This window comes from Copidosoma floridanum, unplaced genomic scaffold (genome assembly GCF_036245765.1).
Source record: "Copidosoma floridanum isolate Cflo_tuat_1 unplaced genomic scaffold, Cflo_Japanese_pri ptg000006l, whole genome shotgun sequence".
NCBI classification, from domain to species: domain Eukaryota; kingdom Metazoa; phylum Arthropoda; class Insecta; order Hymenoptera; family Encyrtidae; genus Copidosoma; species Copidosoma floridanum.
The window spans coordinates 11580769-11598792 of NW_028321883.1; the positions used below are offsets into that span (position 1 = coordinate 11580769).

Below are 18024 nucleotides of genomic sequence, written 5' to 3' on the forward strand. Positions count from 1 at the left end.
TGGTTTCAATAAATTTACATTGAGACTAAAAAAATAAGCCCTGGTTGAATTGTTTTTGATAACGGGAAAAGGCTCCTTTTGTATCAAACATTTGGGACCTTTTTAATAAATAAATAGAATTTCTCAAAAACAACTAAACATTTTCTGACAAAATTTTTTTTTTTTTTTTAGTTAAAGGTATTGGGATACATATTTTATTAAAGTTTCAAGAGTTTAGCATTTTTTGTTTAAAATTAAAAAATAATTTAAATTTTTGAAAATTTTGATGATTGTCGGTGATTATTTAAATGACCAATGGATGAATTTTACTTAACTGAGGCCTCAATTAACCGGTTTTGAATGGGCTACAAAACAGACACTTCAAAAAAAAAGTATTCTCCTTCTGTCTTGTTTTTATTTTAAAACAACCAGGAATTTTACGATTTTTTGACAGAAAAGTGATGTTGAAACAATGTTCTGTTTATTTATTTTTGGAGGAATCGCAGAGGTACATTCCTTACTACTGAATGCACCTTTTTTTACTTATGGTTAACTGAACCGAATTATTTGTGAATTCCTGTTAAAATCGTCTAATTCTACAGGTCTAACAGTACTACAAATAAATTGCGACAAGTTGGTAGAACACAATAGATATTCATACAGAAATGCATGTATATATAAAATAATCATGTGAAGTGTGTGCTAGTGATGGCACAGCTGAACATTGATCGCTACTAGTAGTTAAATGGCACATCTGCTCAGTGGTTGTTGTCACGTGGTCGCTTGTAAAGTATAGCTGGTATGACTCCCGATGCACCTGGCAATGTTTCGTCCTCCAGTGTCGAGGTTCGCCTCGGCGTGGAAGTTGAATCGGGGCTTTAGTCCCGTTCGACTTTGCGAACATTTGCCTGGCTCGCACGGTCGAGTTTTCTCACGTCGCTCCTCGAACTTGCCGCGATTTCCATAAAATAATCATGTATTTAAAAAAATGATCTCTTGTGTAGCTCAATCGGCCGATGAATTGCCTTGACAATAGCAAAAACGATGGTTACCGCTTTGATTTTGAAAAATTTATAACTCCATTTATAGTAGTATTGAGGGCTGTAATTTTGTTTTTCCGTAGCTGTAGTGTTCTCTCCTACTGACCTAAAATTGTAGAACGATCAATTACAAAATAATTTTGGTCTGTTGTACTTACAATGTACTGAATAATGTAATCACGCTCTTAAGAACACTTTACAGCAATGATGCCATCCCAAAAGTTGGTTCAGTATCGCTCCATGGTCATGATATATCTACTTTCCTCACGGTTGGGACAGTCACGGTATCATTTGGGGGAGGTGTTCTCCCAAACATGAGAGCATAATAGACCGGGCTGAATCAGTGATGAACCGGAAAAAATTATTCACACCCATGTTTGTAGTCCTTTCTTGTTCAAATGTGGTACTGTGGTCGAGATTCGGTGGCTGCATTTTTTTTCTCCAAATATTTAGTTATATTTATATAACTTAATTTGTTAATACTTAATGAATTCTTGAATACTTCTATTAGGACTATCTACTGTTAGGAGATAAGTTGTTGAGTTTATAAATTTATAATGAATTCATATTCCGTTTAGATGAGTTCATTAAATTAATGTAATTAGTAAATTAATTAATTTTGAATAGTTATTACCGTTTGTGAATCCACCCCTGAATAAAATTCAGCAAAATTAAAAAATATCAAATACTGAGAACATTGAAATACGCAACTCTTTCAATTTTATCTGTTATTGTCTCCTTTGCAAGTCTAATAATTTTACAAACCATAAGTCAAAAATAAATTGCAAAGTGAATACGGAGACTGCAGGGTAGAAAATACAATTCTCCAAAAAAATCGCAATTAATACAATATTTATGTTTCATATAAATATCTGTTTAAGAATAAATTAGCTAATTGTAGAAAGTATCAAACTATAAACCATATTTTAGAATGAAGCTAAAATTTAGTAAAAACACTAAATAACAATTGAAATACAAATAATTTTTTAACTGTACATTACATTTCTTCACAGTATATGCAAGTAGATGCTGACGAATTTGAAAACATCAATACGGAATCGAAGAGTACAGGATCAGCACTGTTGTCCTCATTCACGTAATATATTATTTATAAATGTTACTGTTTGTGGAATTGCGCTAGCGTAACAGTCACCAGCACATCCACAGTGTTAAAGGTGGATTTCATCATTGATAATCGTGTTTGATACGGAACAAGAATTTTATAATTAACAAAATCAAGTTTTTCGATATTGATCTTTATTGTAACATAACTTAACGTGTCCTAGCAGATTTGTTAATGAAATAGACTTGTAATTACCATATTGATTAAGGTTTATTTTATGATTTACTTCTTTGATTCAGGTCAAGATGCAACCTACAGGAACAGTCATTAGACCAGTAAGCATCTGTTAGAAACTGGCTTGATTTGCCATGTTGAGTCGGAGCTCAAATTTTTACGGGAATACCTCCGAAATGTTGGTAGAAACCAGAATTGCGATATGCTCCCACCCCAAAAGTTGTGCTACGCTCGGTATAAACAATATAGTGAAAAATGTGTCGTTTTGACCCCTATTTTTTGGCCATTTAGGCCAAATATCTTGGGAAATATCGCGTCTACGTGAAAAATGAAGATTAACAAAATTGTTCGTGAGAAAATTTCCTATCGGATAAGGATTTTAAAAATTGAAAAAAAAATTTTTTTGTTGCAAAAAATCTGAAATTAAAAAAAAAAAAAAAACGAAAAAAAGTGCAATGTGGAAAAGTTGGAAAACAAACTTGAAGACAACATTATATTCGCTTGAAAATACTGTCAGGAAAACTTCAAGTTTTAATAAGAATAGTGGCGCAAAAACCAGCTCGGTATTGTTTTTTGTTTTTGCACAATAATTTTGCAATTTAGGTATCTCCGAAAAATATCGAAATTTTGAAAATGTTGCTAAAGGTTAAAAAACAAATTCCACAAATTGCTGATTTTTTAACGTATAGTAGATCATTAGACCTTTCAAATCCATTTTGAAAAATTAAAATCGGATAGTTAGGAGAGCGTACAGAATTTTTTTTAAATTTGCTATCATTTTTTTGCTTATAAACAAATTGAATATCTTCGTGAATTTCCCAGTTTTTGGATTTAAATTTTGTAGGATGATAGTATTTGGCAAGACGCTTCTCCCAAAAAAAAAAAAAAAAAAAATTGAAATTCGTTAATCTGTTCCTAAGATATAGCTAGTCAAAGTCAACTCAAGTTTAACAATAAACAATAGCAGCTATCCAACTGATTTCAGAACGAATGCCCTCGTTTTGTCCAGTACTTTACTAATTAACATTAGGCATGCTGAAATATATTGTTATTTAACGATAAATGCGCAATTCAGTTGATCCTATTGCGAAAAAAATTGCTGTGACGTGGTGGTGGGGGGCGACCATCAGACCTCGCTTCAAAAGTGAACCAGCAATCTTAAAACGAACGCGCGCTTCAAAATTGACAAAATCTCGGCTTCTAATGAACGGATTTGAACGTTTTTTTTTTTAATCTGGGGGAGCATTCAACAACAAGTTCAACTGTGATATTTGTATTTGCGTAATATATTAACAATATTTCTTAATTAATTAACAATTATAAATGAGCTGGAAATTTAGCGTTTTACGCTGGATACAAATTTTTTTTTTCTCAAACAACATTAACAATCTTGATAAATTATAAAAACTAAACAGTAACATGTTTAGAAATTATTGTAATAAATTGTTTAAATATTTTTATTGCAAAAAAATATTGCCGATAGGAAATTTTCTCACAAACAATTTTGTTTCTCTTCATTTTTCACGTAGACGCGATATTTTCCTAGATATTTGGCCTAAATGGCCAAAAAATAGGGGTCAAAACGACACATTTTTCACTATATTGTTTATACCGAGCGTAGCACAACTTTTGGGGTGGGAGCATATCGCAATTCTGGTTTCTACCAACATTTCGGAGGTATTCCCGTAAAAATTTGAGCTCCGACTCAAAATGGCTAAGCCAATACAGATGCTTACTGGTCTACATGTAAATTGTGATTAAAGTGTATAGATTTATATAATATAAAGTTTATGTTTTATGTCGTAGTCAATTGGTGTATCCGCCAGCTCCAACCAAGGGTGGTACATTGATTGGCACAGAGGACTATAAGCGCTTGTTGGATGATAGATTTTTAAACGACATAATAATTGATTTTTACCTATCTTACCTGATGTGGGAGGTGGTGTCACTTAATGATAAGAATCGAACGCACGTGTTTACACTTTGTTTACATGTTTTTCACACTTTTACACAAGGCTTAAGAGTCCTCTTGAGTCTTACGGCTGTGACATAAATGAATCAAAACGTAGGCACGAAGGTGTTAAAAAGTGGACCAAAAATGTTAATTTATTTGAGAAAGATTTTATTATCATTCCAGTTAATGAGAAGTAATAATTTTACCAAATTAACAGTCATTATACATTTACAACATTAAAATGCAATTAATGTACATATCATCTTCCAGGTTTCATTGGTACGTTGTTATAATATGTTTTCCGTATTTAACGAAAGAAACTCAACATGGAGACCGCATGAATTGCAAAACCGAACGAAAGAGGTATAGTAAAAAAAGTGTTTTATATGGATCATTCTACCAAAAATGGTTTATTTCATGTCCTAGTCCATACAACGTAGTGCAAAGAGATATCGATCTGAAATTTTTATTAAAGAATCAAGGGATGTTTTCTGCCTGGAATCAAAATGCAAATTTTTTAATGTTTCTGTGACATATGATCTCAAAATTATCAACGTAAACAACATTCTCATGCATTTTTGAGATCTAAAAAAATCGTATCCAAGACTTGGATGGTGTTAAGCCAGTACTATGAGCTCGCGAATTTGTACATTCAGTCTCCCCAAAACAAAAATAAAGTGCCCGTATCGCTTAAACATCTCATGTATCCTTGCGAAATTGTAGATTATGCAGTTTTCGTAGAATGGATCACATGCGTCAATAGAAATTAAATAATTTTGTGTATATACCGATAGCTCAGGTAAATAATGGTTTGAAGAAGTACTAACTCATATTTGGAAAAAAAGGCGCTCACATGGAGAAATAGTAGTTTTGGTCACAGAAGAGCCATAACCACCGGGACTATTTCGCGGCTACGAAGGGTGCGTTTAGATGGAGTCTGGGAGTCTGCCAAACTGGCATTGAAGCTCATAAGAGTGAGGAAGAGGTGCATCACGTGACCACATCTAACCTCTCTCTCACTCTTATGAGCTTCAATGCCAGTTTGGCAGACTCCCAGATTCCATCTAAACTTACCCTAACCGTATGGTAGCCTGATGGTAGCCTCGGTTGGATGGCGCTTAAGGTGGCGAACACTGGTTTTTCTACCGAGGGTGTAGTAAACACCCAAATGTCAGATTGTAATGATAGTGCTGGAATGCAATTTGCAATCACAATAAAAGAAAAATTTACTATATTGAAAGATTGCATGGTATTGTTACTACAAAAAATGTCTATAATTCAGCGATATTTTGTATCCAAATTGGAGTTAGCTCTTTGTAAAAATAAAGTGGCCTAATGCTTTCTTCTATCTAAATCTTAGTTTGCGTTTTCGTCAACGAAAAATTTAAGATGGCTACTTTTACATGAAATTTTAAATTGGCTCTTACTTTTATCAAGATTTTACTGTACTTCTACGATTGTAAAATTAATTCAATTTTATTTAAACATTTTTTCTTATGAAAAACGCTGTCATATTTACTCATGAAATGATTAAAAATCATGTGTATACGAGGTATACACATAAACTATGTTTTTTATTTTTTGTGATAAATCGTCATTAAAATAACAAATATATTTTATAAGACGTAATAAACAGTTTAGACAGTGGTCTCATGTTTTGCATTCTTAAAGTAACTAGGGGGTCCGCGCGCCAACCAACAACTTTTATTTATACATATATTTAACAATTATTTAATCCAAATGAAATGATTAAATTTCAGTTTATTAATCTGACTAAACGGATAATTTCAATTTTTATTCAACATGCAAAATACAATTTTTTTTTTTCAAAATCGAACTTTTGAATTTACCCGCTCAAAATGAGCCTAAGCATACGAATAAAAGAGAGCTCGCATTGGCTCAGTGGTAGAGTGCTTACTTTCCACCTGGAGAGCTTGGGTTCGATTCCCCGCTCCGTCCACTTGCGGTACCTTTGTGGGGTTTTTTCTTCAAATTTCCCTTTTTGCCGTGAGCTCCTAGTTCATCGGTGTAAGACCGTGCCGTTGTTAACCAGTAATGAAAACGGTCCCAAAATTAAATACTCAAAAAACAAACATGAAATGTGGCATAACGGAGTCCAATAGGTACCCAACTGCTAAATAAGTAACAACAACAACAACATCAACGAATAGAAGGCTTGAGTCATGTGAAAATCTTTTTTGAAAAAAAGAGGATTCTTTTAAAGAAAGGATAAATTTAAATAAACGCTATGATATTCCAACGTATTGTAATGTCCTATCTATGTAGTCTCCTATAATATTGGTTTATCAAATGCAACTGTTACGCGGGATTAATATGTTACAAATTCTGATGGCAAGTAACATATCTATATTTACCTACAATGATTTGGCATACCGAATTTTATGGGGGTTTCCAACAAAAATAAGACAGACCAATTAGTGAAAGTAGCTGTAAACAGAAAGTAATACAAAAAAAAAAAAAAAAATGGGGGTATGCCTGGGCCCGATGGACCATTAAGAGAACCGTACTAAAAATTACAAAAACTACATAACATTGTGTGGATAAATACATTAGTTTTGTTTTTCTAGGCCAATTATACTTGTTTTCGACTCCATTAGTTCAACCGACAAATCCAATGCAGTGTCAATAATAAAAGATTATTTGAGGTATGAATATGTAGCAAAAGTGGGAAGTGATGATTATGAAGTATTTCAGTATGATGTTGTAATACCAACAGTACCACAACAATCCAATGGAACTGATTGCGGTCTGTACGTTCTGCAGTACGTTAAAGAATTTTTTAAGGTGAGCAATCTTGTTGTGAAATAATGCTGTTGGACGTGCTTATTAATTGTATTTCTTTTTCATAGCTTCCGATAAGCAACTGCTCTTTATCTATTAAAAATTTAAGTAAGTGGTTTGATGGAGATACCATAAAAAAAAACGAAGGGCTATCGCTGAGCTAATAGAAAAACTAGCCAAAACGTATGTGAACAATGAAGTACTATAAAATCAAGATTAACGTAGAAAAAACTAGTTATGTATTGTTTGTGAAGTTAAGTAATATAATTGAAAAACATACGGGTTTTTAATATTTAAACGAAAAAAATGTGACTACGTTAACTACTAGTACATCAGTAAATATGTGTAATATATATTTTCAGATTAATTTGCTAAACACATGTATGCAACAAAAAATAATCTTGTCAATTTTTGAAATTTAATACTACAATTAAAAACAAAGTACTATCCTCTAAATAACCTTTTTATTTTAGTAACAACTATAGAGGAGCAACTGCGGCTCTATTGGGTTCGTAGTTTCAATCACGATCATAATGCCCGGTTGCTGAACGTCAGATGATAATCACCTTACTTTTTGGCATGAAATTCACCTGATATCTACTTGATTTTTACACGATTATCATCTGATTTTTATACTTATGAAAGGTATACATATCTGACACATCTCAGTCTACATTACCAATTTACAACTTAAGGTAATTATAGCGACAAATATTTAACAGCTGTACATTTTTGGCTGAGCAGCAACAGCTGGCATATATTATATACCTATAGTGCAACGACAAGAGCACCACATTATGATTGTCCTGTTTACTCACTTAGAATTAAATGTGCCATCCATCGAGTAATGTTATATTACAATAAAGCTGAAACTGATGTAACCAATGATTAATTATTCTCAAGTTGAAATTTGATGCATCGCATACTATGAAACACTATGGATTATGAATAAATATTATGAAATTGACATATTTTTAAATATTATTCTTAATGAACGTTTGCATGTATTTTATACACTGATATTAATAATGTATGAGTTATCTCTTGCACTAAAAATAATGAATGAATAGTAATAGAATAGATTTCACTTCGATAAGCTGAAATCTTTAGCAACACTCTGAATCTTAAATAGCAAGTGTATGACAGATGAAGTTGTTAACCTATAAGAAGTAATACAGAACAATTTTATTTTTATTGTACTTCACAATCAAAATCATAATTTGGTTTTTCCTGGGAATTAATAAAACTAATTGACTGAATGTGGTGAAGGATGATAGATACCTACCTATAACCATTCAATATAAATAACTTTCAACTGTGCTGTAAAATTTGCATGGTTGATTGGTCTTTGCAAAAAAAGATGCTTATGTTTTTGAATGCAATGAGGCCAGGCACTCAGCAGGAAACATTGAGTTTTGTTTCACAGATGTAAGATAACACCTGAAAGTGAAAAAAGGCACAACAAAGTATACATTCACACCTAAAAGATAAACAATAATGATGTAAAGTGTACTTATCTGACACCTATTGTATACCTACAGCCCACATTCACATTCAGTTGAGTATATCTAAGAGCGCACACTTTTGTATGGATATTAATAACTAAATAATTATAATACTGCATAGTTCAGTATTTACTTATCACCAACTGAACTATACTTAAGTATGTTTGTGTCAACATTAAGGCTGTTTGACACTGCAGTATATATATCTACATGACGCATTTTATCGGTCTGCTAGCTATCGAAGTGCTGCCAACCTTTCAGCACCAATGAAAACAGAATTTCTTAGATGCACCTATATAGGTACACTACGATGCGTTCAGACTTTTTACCATGCTAAAGTAGTTATTAACTAAATAATTGTGCAAATTCATTGCTTACAGTTTTATTAATTACCATTTTATATACGCACTGATACTTCAAAGGCACTAAATCGACTTAAAATACTGAAAAATTTAGGATTAAAAGACGTCACAGCAAATCAATGATTCTCGCTAAAATAATGACTTTAAAATTATTTTTCTATTGTAAATACGTTAGTTTGAATTAGTTATTATTTTTAAGCATACTAATTGGAAAATTATTTATTACTGATTTTGTATATTTTTTTCTTGTATTTGAATTTCGCGCTGGTTTGCCTGCCACTTTTGGGAGCGCTGACGTCCGGTTTACATGAAGCCTAAATATATTTGTACATTTCAGCGATATAACTTATAAGTATGAACAAGGCCGTGCGAGCAATATTTCGCGACGGTCAGCGACCGACTGTGACCGTTTTAGTCTTGACATCCTCTACTCGTCAATCCGTATATTCCGGGGCAGAGTACCATTCGCCTGAAGGACTAAGGTAGATCACATTAACTACCTCCCTGAAAGTTTGATCCACATTTCATTAACTCCCAAGGAGCGGGATCTCGTGGTTACAAATTTGGGCGTGAAGGCAAGCGGAGATACAGCTCCGCCCCTAATCGGCACTCCACCACCGTGAAATAATTACCGACCTCATACGGTCACTCGAGTGGTCCCAATCAGTCGCTTACTTATATAGTAAATAAAATACACCAGAACATCCAGTGGTCACAAAACAAGTTCTATTCATATCGGACCAGACACATGCCTGCATCTCCCACTCCTTACATCAGGACAGCGGCTCTGTCCGCAACACTCCCCACCGTACAAGCAGTCGCACCTGCTTGTACTTTCTCTCGAAATAGTACAATGAGTTTATACGTTGCGCGAACATACTCGCTTTCATTCGACCGAACCTTTGCTGCACGCACAGTGCCATCCGTACCGGGGTAAGTCTCAACAATGGTGCCTTTTCGCCACGTATTTCTTGGCGCTTGTTCATTGATAATCATCACTAAGTCGCCGCATGCGACCGTATCTGTTAAATTTTGCCATTTTGGCCGTGCTTGCAAGGTGTGTGCGTATTCACGCAGCCACCGCTGCCAGTATAAGTCTGCGAGGGCACGTGCGTACTCCCAATCCTTACGCGTACATTGACGAGGTAAACTATAGGCGGCCAAATTCACCGAACCGCTCGCTGTTTCTATGAGGAAGTAATTGGGAGTAAGCGCTTTCCCGTCCCCAGGATGCACCGATACGTGCGTAAGAGGATGCGAGCTCACTACATGTTCCGCTTCGGCGAGCACCGTGCACAGAACTTCCTCGGAAGGCACCTCGTCCTTAAGCGTCGCGTGAAGCGCAACTTTCACCGATCTAACCAATCTTTCCCAGGAGCTGCCCATATGGGGCGCTTCGGGTGGGTTGAAGACCCAGCGTGTGCCGTTTTTTAATGCATACTCCTTTTGTCGCTGCCTGTCTAAGCGAGCTAATTCCGTCTGAAGCTCCGTGCACGCGCCGCGGAAGTTGGTCCCGTTGTCGCTATAAATCACCGCCGGACAGCCTCGCCGCGCTGCCATTCGCTGTAACGCCATAATCATCGAGCTTGTGATGAACGGGCGCTGCTGATACGCCAGCCTTCCTTCAGGCAAGGCAGCCATTAGTAGCTGCTGTGGACGATCACGTCGCACCTTGCAAATCAAACACTGGTTGCAGACGGCTCTCAGCGCGGGCCTTGCTCCAAAGACGACGTACCGTTGCAACAGCTCGTTCACGACTGTTTCGTAATTACCATGTTGCCAGCGGCAATGCAGCTTCCGCACGATAGCCCTAACGGTATTGTGCTTCCCATCCAACACTATCGGAGTATGATTAAACTCGGCACCCGCCACGCAAGTCACACGACCCTTAATTCTAATTAAACCACGGTCATCTAAGAACGGCAAAAATGGGGTTAATTTACTGCCAACTGGAATCTTTTGCCCCTTTGCAAGCGCCTGACGTTCCCGTGCGAAACTATCCCCTTGTGCTGCTCGTAGGATATATTCCTCGTCTAACTGTCACGCTAGATCTTGATCTTCCGTCTGAGCTTGCTACAATAGCTCTTGTCCCTTGTTTCGAGCTACGCGCGCTACCTTTAATTGTTTCGAATGCATGTACGCCCTACGCACTCTTTGCGCCGCGAGTAAATGCCCCTCCCAGCCAAAAACGCGAGCTACAAAAGGCACATAATTCGAACTACCTACCACTAGCGCAACTCTCTCCGGTCGTCGCTCTGCCCTTTCTAATACCTCTCTTTCTTTATGCATCAATTCTCGCGCGGTCGGCCACTGAGTTTCAGGTAGTACCAAAAAGTCGGGTCCTTGGAACCATCGCTTCTCTTCGCTCTCACTTAACTGCTTCCCGCGCGTGGCTGCGTCCGCCGGGTTTTCCTTGGTAGGTACGCACTTCCACTTCACGTTTGCGGTTCTTTCGGAGATTTCGCCTAAACGTTGAGCCACGAAAGCCTGTCTAACCCGTGGATCCCTCTGGATCCAGTGCAGCACCGTACGCGAGTCGGACCAGAGGTACGCACAAGAATAGGGAATTTCCATCTCGGAACTCACAGTGTTTAAGAGCCGCGACGCCAGCACTGCGGCCTGCAACTCTAACCTTGGCACTGAATGTGGTTTGTCCGGCGCGACGCGGAATTTTGCCATTAATAATGTAACACTCATGCATCCTCCCGTCGTCTCGCATCGGAGATAAGCACATGCCGCGAAAGCGCGTGTGCTAGCGTCGCAGAACACGTGTATCTGCGCTTCTTTAATATCTCGCCCCTTAGGGGTTATACACCTTGATACGCGCAAAGAGTTTAACTTTTTCATCGTGTCTAGCCACTCACGCCACGCCTCATCCTTTTTGTCGCGAAGGGGTTCGTCCCATCCGATCCCACTACGCCAGATTGCTTGCCGGATCAATTTTGAACTAATGGTGTACGGTCCGAGCAGGCCGAGCGGGTCGTACACCGACATTATAAAACGGAGATATTTGCGCTTCGTAGGTCAGACACATCCCTGTAGAATACTTGCAGGAACATGTGTCAGTCCTACGTTAAACCCTAACGTGTCTACTTTCGGGTCCCAGTACATACCGAGTACGCGTTCCGCGGCTTTATCGCACAATACGATGGCTCGCTCCTGTCGCGCCGACGTTGTTCCCTGCGGCTCACCTACCCTCATCACCTCGTTGCATGCCCAGCCGTGCATTTAAAATTATCCTGCTGGTTAATTCGCACTACGTCCTCGACAAACGCTTCTAGTTGTTCTTCACTCTGTCTACTCACGAGGAAGTCGTCGACGTGAGAGTTTTTTATAATGCTACGCGCCGCCTCTGGCTTGGTCGTCTCGAAGCGCTGCGCGTTTGTGTCTTTCATGAAGTGTGCGCTACACGGAGATGACTTAGCGCCAAACACTAATCGAGTCATTTCGTAAGTGTGAGGGTTCTTGTCTCGTGATGCTCCTCTCCACAAAAATCTCAACGCGCTCCTATCCTCGGGCCGAATATACACCCGCATGAACATATCGCGTATGTCTGATTTACACGCGACCGCATATTGCCAAAATCTCAGTAACACTCCGGGAAGCGACTGCAGTAAGTTGGGGCCTGCATCTAACTGGTCATTAAAACTCACGCCTTTCGTAGCGGCTGCGGCGTCAAAAACTATCCGAATTTTGCCGGGCTTAGCTGCGTTTACCACGCCAAAATGGGGAAGATACCACACGCGCGAGGCGATCGTCTCGTCGTCCACCTCTCGCGCGTAGCCCTGTGCAATGAGTCGCTCCATTTCAGGATAATACAAGTGAGCGTACTCTTGATCACGGTCTAATCGCCTCTCAATGCTATGCAGTCGCTTCAAGGCCGTAGCGCGACTGTCAAGGATTGGGGCAGTATTACTTCTCTACAGTAGGCCAGTTTCCCAACCTACATTTACCTGTCGACTGGTCCTTTGTAGCGTCTCCAACGCACGCGCTTGTGCGGGATCGACGCGTTCAACTTCGCGCACTCCCATGCTTTCGATTTTAAAATATTCGCGGACTAAACCTTCGAGCCCTTCAGTTTGTTCCACGCAGGTGACGCAAGACACATGAGCACTCATTTCTAGTGCTCGCTCACGCGAGTCCTTGCTGTTTACATGTTGACTCGGCTGCACGTGTCCGTGCGCCACCCACCCCAGCCGCGTCAGTGACAGTGCGATACCTACATCTTGCATGCAACGAGCTTCGCGGCTCACTAGTAATTCCTAATTATCCTGCCCAATAAGAATCAATGGAACCACGTTGTCGTACACTTGAATAAATATACCCAGCTCTTTGCTGATTTGACGGACCAACTCGGGCGGTAAAGACTGCGTTCGTAAGTTCACTGATGACACGGCCAAAGCTCCCTTTATTGAATAAGCATCTCCCATGCCTTCGATGGAAAAATCTACCCGCTTACACGGCGTGTCCGCGTCGACACTTGCTTTGATTCCCATGATTTTAATCATTTCGTGTCTTCCATTCAGATTTAAATGCGTAGCTAAATTTGCTGACATCATAGTAATTGTGGACCCGTCATCTAAAAATGCATAAGTGTCGATCGCTCGAGTTGGTCCTCGCACGGTAACCGGCAATATTTTAAGCAGCTCATAGGGACGTACTAGTCAAAAAGAGGAACGCGATTCGCTACGATTTTGTTGCGGAAACGCTTGCTCTTGATCGCGCGGTGATGGATGGCCCTCCTCTACTTGCTGCTCCTTCGGTCGGTGTGGCCGCACATGATGCAGGCCTCCACACTGGGCACACTTCACTCCCTTACAAGCACTCTGCAAATACCCAACCCCTAAACACCTGAAACATCGTCCTAATCGCCTTATACACCACCAACGCCTCGCAATAGGCTCGCGCGCGAACTTTGTACAATCTGCTAATTGATGGTTGTCTCGATCACAGACGGGGCAACAGGGTTGCCGTTCAGGAGTGCCACTGTTGTCGTTATTGTCGTGCACAACCACCATTACACGCTGTGCCCTTGACGCTCGGGGGAGATCGTTACTTGCATTACCCCGCGGTACAGACCCAAAGGCTTGCGTGACAAACAGACCCCCAGCGACTGCGAGCTCGGCTTCGTAAAATAAATGATCGGCGAGCCGCTCTAACTTGGTTTTAGTACTAGGGTTCACTGTGGCCCAACGATTGTATACCAGCTGCATGTCAGTTGTTATTTTCGAGCCAAAGCGTATAGCTAACTCTTGGCTATGTATATAGCCTTTCATTCCAATGCTATTTAACGCGGCTACTGCATTACGCACATTCGACGCAAATTGGGGAAGAGTAACCTTGCCGCTGTCTATACGCGGCAAGTCGTTGAGGTCCTTCACAAGCTTTGATGCGATCGCGTTTGCGTTGCCGTAATGCAACGCCAACGTATCCATGATGGCAGTGGCTCCCCTTCCGGTTGCGAGCAGCGCGCCAACCACCTGCCTCGCTTCCCCTTGCACCGCACGGAATAACCGCGCAACATTCTCCTCATCGGAGAATCCCGCAGCCTCGGAGTTGGATTCACACAGCTGCTTAAAATGGCGCTACTCTAATCGTTGCCCACGAACACTGGCAAAGACTTCGCATCAGTCAAACACATCAATAATCGAGACTCACTCGCCACACTCGAACGGTCCTGCACAGCACGGAGAGACGCTTCAAAAATGCTCGCAAGCTGCTCAAGCAGTTTACGATTACCTTGATCGACTTGGTTATCGACGCGCGTTGATTCTGCCCTTGGAGTCTCCTCGGGAACTCCCTCCACGCGTCCGCCAATTTCCTCACCTCCGCTGTTCTCGTCCCCGCCAAACTGCACACCTTGGGCCTCGCTGAGGTCGGTTGATTGTTGCAGGTCGGCTACTTGAAACAGTGGGTCGACCAAGCGTCGTTGCAAGGCAATAGTCATTGGCAGCCTCATGTTCTTCCTACCGGAATCCTATTCTCGCGTCTCTTTGTCCAACACATGTTTGCCAGGCACCATCTTGACACTGTTCTCGTTGTCGGTGGACTCAAACTTACGGATTCTCTACGCCGTGTAGTCCCGGGTTTCGGCACCAATTTGTTGACAACACAATCCGTGTGTGTCAGATGGATGAGGGATTACATAAAACAAAAGATAGAATAAGGTTAATAAAAATGAGTTTATTTCAAATAAACAACTGTGTACGATAGCCGGACGCCAGCGCTTACCTACGCCAATCGCTTTCCAAAGGCTACTGCCCTATCCTACGATGGTTTGTCCCGTCTCTCTTCTCCACTATCCTTCCCCTTCCCCGCTGCTCTTTCCTACGCTTTAAACTAGATGACCTGCGCGCGCCGATTACTGACGTCCGGTTTACATGAAGCTTAAATATATTTGTACGTTTCAGCAATATAACTTATAAGTATGAACGAGGCCGTGCGAGCAATATTTCGCGACGGTCAGTGACCGACTGTGACCGTTTTAGTCTTGACATCCTCTACTCGTCAATCCGTATATTCCGGGGCAGAGTACCTTTCGCCTGAAGGACTAAGGTAGATCACATTAACTACCTCCCTGAAAGTTCGATCCACATTTCATTAACTCCCAAGGAGCGGGATCTCGTGGTTACAAATTTGGGCGTGAAGGCAAGCGGAGATACAGCTCCGCCCCTAATCAGCACTCCACCACCGTGAAATAATTACCGACCTTATACGGTCACTCGAGCGGTCCCAATCAGTCGCTTACCTATATGGTAAATAAAATACACCAGAACATCCAGTGGTCACACACCAAGTTCTTCTCATATCGAACCAGACACATGCCTGCATCTCCCACTCCTTCTCTCCTACTCGCTCTCTTCTGGCGTAAGTAGTGTGATGACTGGTTCCATAACCCTCCGCAAAGTTAAGCCTGTTTCTGCTGTATTGTGCCCTTGGGCGTTTTGATTTCAGGCTGGTTGCAAGCGCCTTAACTGCAACTCCTCGTGGTATTGTTATCTCGGGGGAGAGTTGCAGTCGTTGGACTCCCGGAGATAGTTATTGAAGCTAACCTCTATCCGCTGGTGGGCCCTCTTCGCTCTAGTCTGCAGTTCTACCAATACGCCTTTTATTTCTACAGCTGACTGCGAGCATGACTGCTAGTCATGTCGGCTGCTATTGATCTTCATGCTCTCTAAGCCGAAGTAAGCGCTCACCGTGATACACTGCTCTCATGGCTTGCCAGTGAAAAGGACACTACACGGAAGCGCGAGCTTCGAGCAGCTGTTAGTGGCTTTGGTGACGCCTTTTCCAAGGTCACGTGTGCTTATAGCGCTCAAGTCGCTTCTGCTACTACTATTCGTGAATGTATGAAAGAGATTAAGCAATCGTGCCTTCAAATCAGCACTGATCCTCTTGCTCTGTCTGCTGGCACCCACCCAGCCAAATTTTACGCTGGTGTGGTAGGCCGAGGAGCTGTCAACCGTGTCGTCTTAAACTGTTACCGGCTTATTTCACGAAATAAAACCGTGCAACATTTATTTTTCTTAAACTGATTTATTGATACGTGTTGTCTCTACGACGACTTGACAGAGACTATTTTTAGAAAAAAACTAGCACGGTCGCTTGAAGTTATTATATAAACAAAAAATATAAAGAACTAGTTGTCAAGGAAACGATCGTCGTTTCACAGAATAAAAGCGCGTCGTGACCGAACGCCTGTGAGAGATTCGAAATCTCTCGCTACGTGGCTCTTCTCACTTTACCGATTTCTGAAGTAATCGTGTGAGAAAAGATAGGTGCTCCCAATCAGCCCTTATGCGACCGACCATAACATGATCTCAAAGCTGTATTGAATACCCGCTATGTTGACACGCCTTTACACTGTTAAAAAATAATTAATAACAAAAACAAACGAACGTTAACAAACAATAAAAAATTACCATGTTACAACATTCTCCCCCCGTACAAAATTTTAATTTTGTACTTCTGCAAACTTAATTAGTTTTCTACTTGGTCGCAAGAAATTTCCGAACGCCGTTCTTACTTCTGCTACTCGAACCTAATTATCAATTCCCGGAAATACTTTAACAACTAATCCCTTCCTCCATTGATTTCGAGGTACATTGTTATCTAGAATTAGAACGATATCTCCCTCTTTTAATGGAGTCTCTTTTTCTCGCCATTTTTTCCTAGATATCAATAAAGGAAAATATTCGCACAACCATCTTTTCCAAAATAAGTCTACTGTTCTCTCGCTTATTTTCCATTGTTTACGCGTACATGGAGATGGAATTTCGTTGTCCATAAACTTTGTCGAACCTGAGGAACTTCCTAACAGGAAGTGATTCGGAGTAAGTGCTTTTCTGTCTCGCGGATCTAATGATACACACGTTAACGGGCGAGAATTCACCGTATGTTCTACTTCTGCAAAGATTGTTAGTAATGTTTCGTCCTTCGGATGTTGCTCTCGTAAGGATAATGAAATCGCAGTTTTCACGGAACGAATTAATCGTTCCCACGCTCCCTCCATAGGAGGGGCGGCTGGAGGATTGAAATACCAATAAAATTTCTTTTTTGTCGCAAATTCTTCTAATTTTTGTGAATGTGAATATAATATTTTAATTGATTCTTTTAATTCCGAACACATACCTTTAAAAATTTGTCCCATTATCCGAGTAAACAACCAGAACATCACCTCTACGCGCGATAAACCTTTTAAAAGCTAAAATTACAGAGTCGGTATTTAGTTTATACGCAATCTCCAAATGAACGGCTCTTGTAGTCATACACGTAAATAAAACCCCCCATCTCTTTTCACGTGTTCGTTTAACTTGTACAAACATTGGCCCGAAGAGAACTCTCAATAGCCTTTGCCAACCTACTAAAGACCTCGCCTAAATCTGTTTGATTTTTTGTACTATGTATTTGAGTATTAAAATTTCTGCTCGAAAAATCGCGATTTAAGCTCTCTTCGCTACCTGACGTTTCGTCAAAATCGCTCTCACTGCCAAGCAGGTCATCTTCTTCGTATACTGATTGATTTAGATCAACCTCGGGACGTGGTGATGGTGTACGTCGTTGCTGTTGTCGGTGGTGTCGAGCT

The 18024-nt window shown here is 40.2% G+C and overlaps 1 protein-coding gene across 1 annotated transcript; it reads right to left on the reverse strand.

Annotated features, from left to right (window-relative positions):
• Positions 1–750: 750 nt before the first annotated feature.
• On the reverse strand, positions 751–11933 carry LOC111643990 (uncharacterized). Its single transcript, XM_089598713.1, has 4 exons — positions 11087–11933; positions 10076–10852; positions 5345–5460; positions 751–927 (listed from the first exon to the last, which is right to left on the reverse strand). Exons 1-4 carry the CDS (start codon positions 11931–11933, stop codon positions 751–753), a joined length of 1917 nt encoding a protein of 638 aa, XP_089454839.1.
• Positions 11934–18024: the final 6091 nt, after the last annotated feature.

What these genes read in the sequence shown, in the direction of transcription:
- LOC111643990 (XM_089598713.1), bottom strand. Translation starts at nt 11,933, where the DNA reads ATGTCGGTGTACGACCCGCTCGGCCTGCTCGGACCGTACACCATTAGT. An exon ending in CTATAGTTTACCTCGTCAAT is followed by an intron (nt 5,461 to 10,075) that starts GTACGCGTAAGG and finishes ATTGCATTCCAG; the next exon opens with CACTATCATTACAATCTGAC. An exon ending in CAGGCTACCATACGGTTAGG is followed by an intron (nt 928 to 5,344) that starts GTAAGTTTAGAT and finishes AATCGCGGCAAG; the next exon opens with TTCGAGGAGCGACGTGAGAA.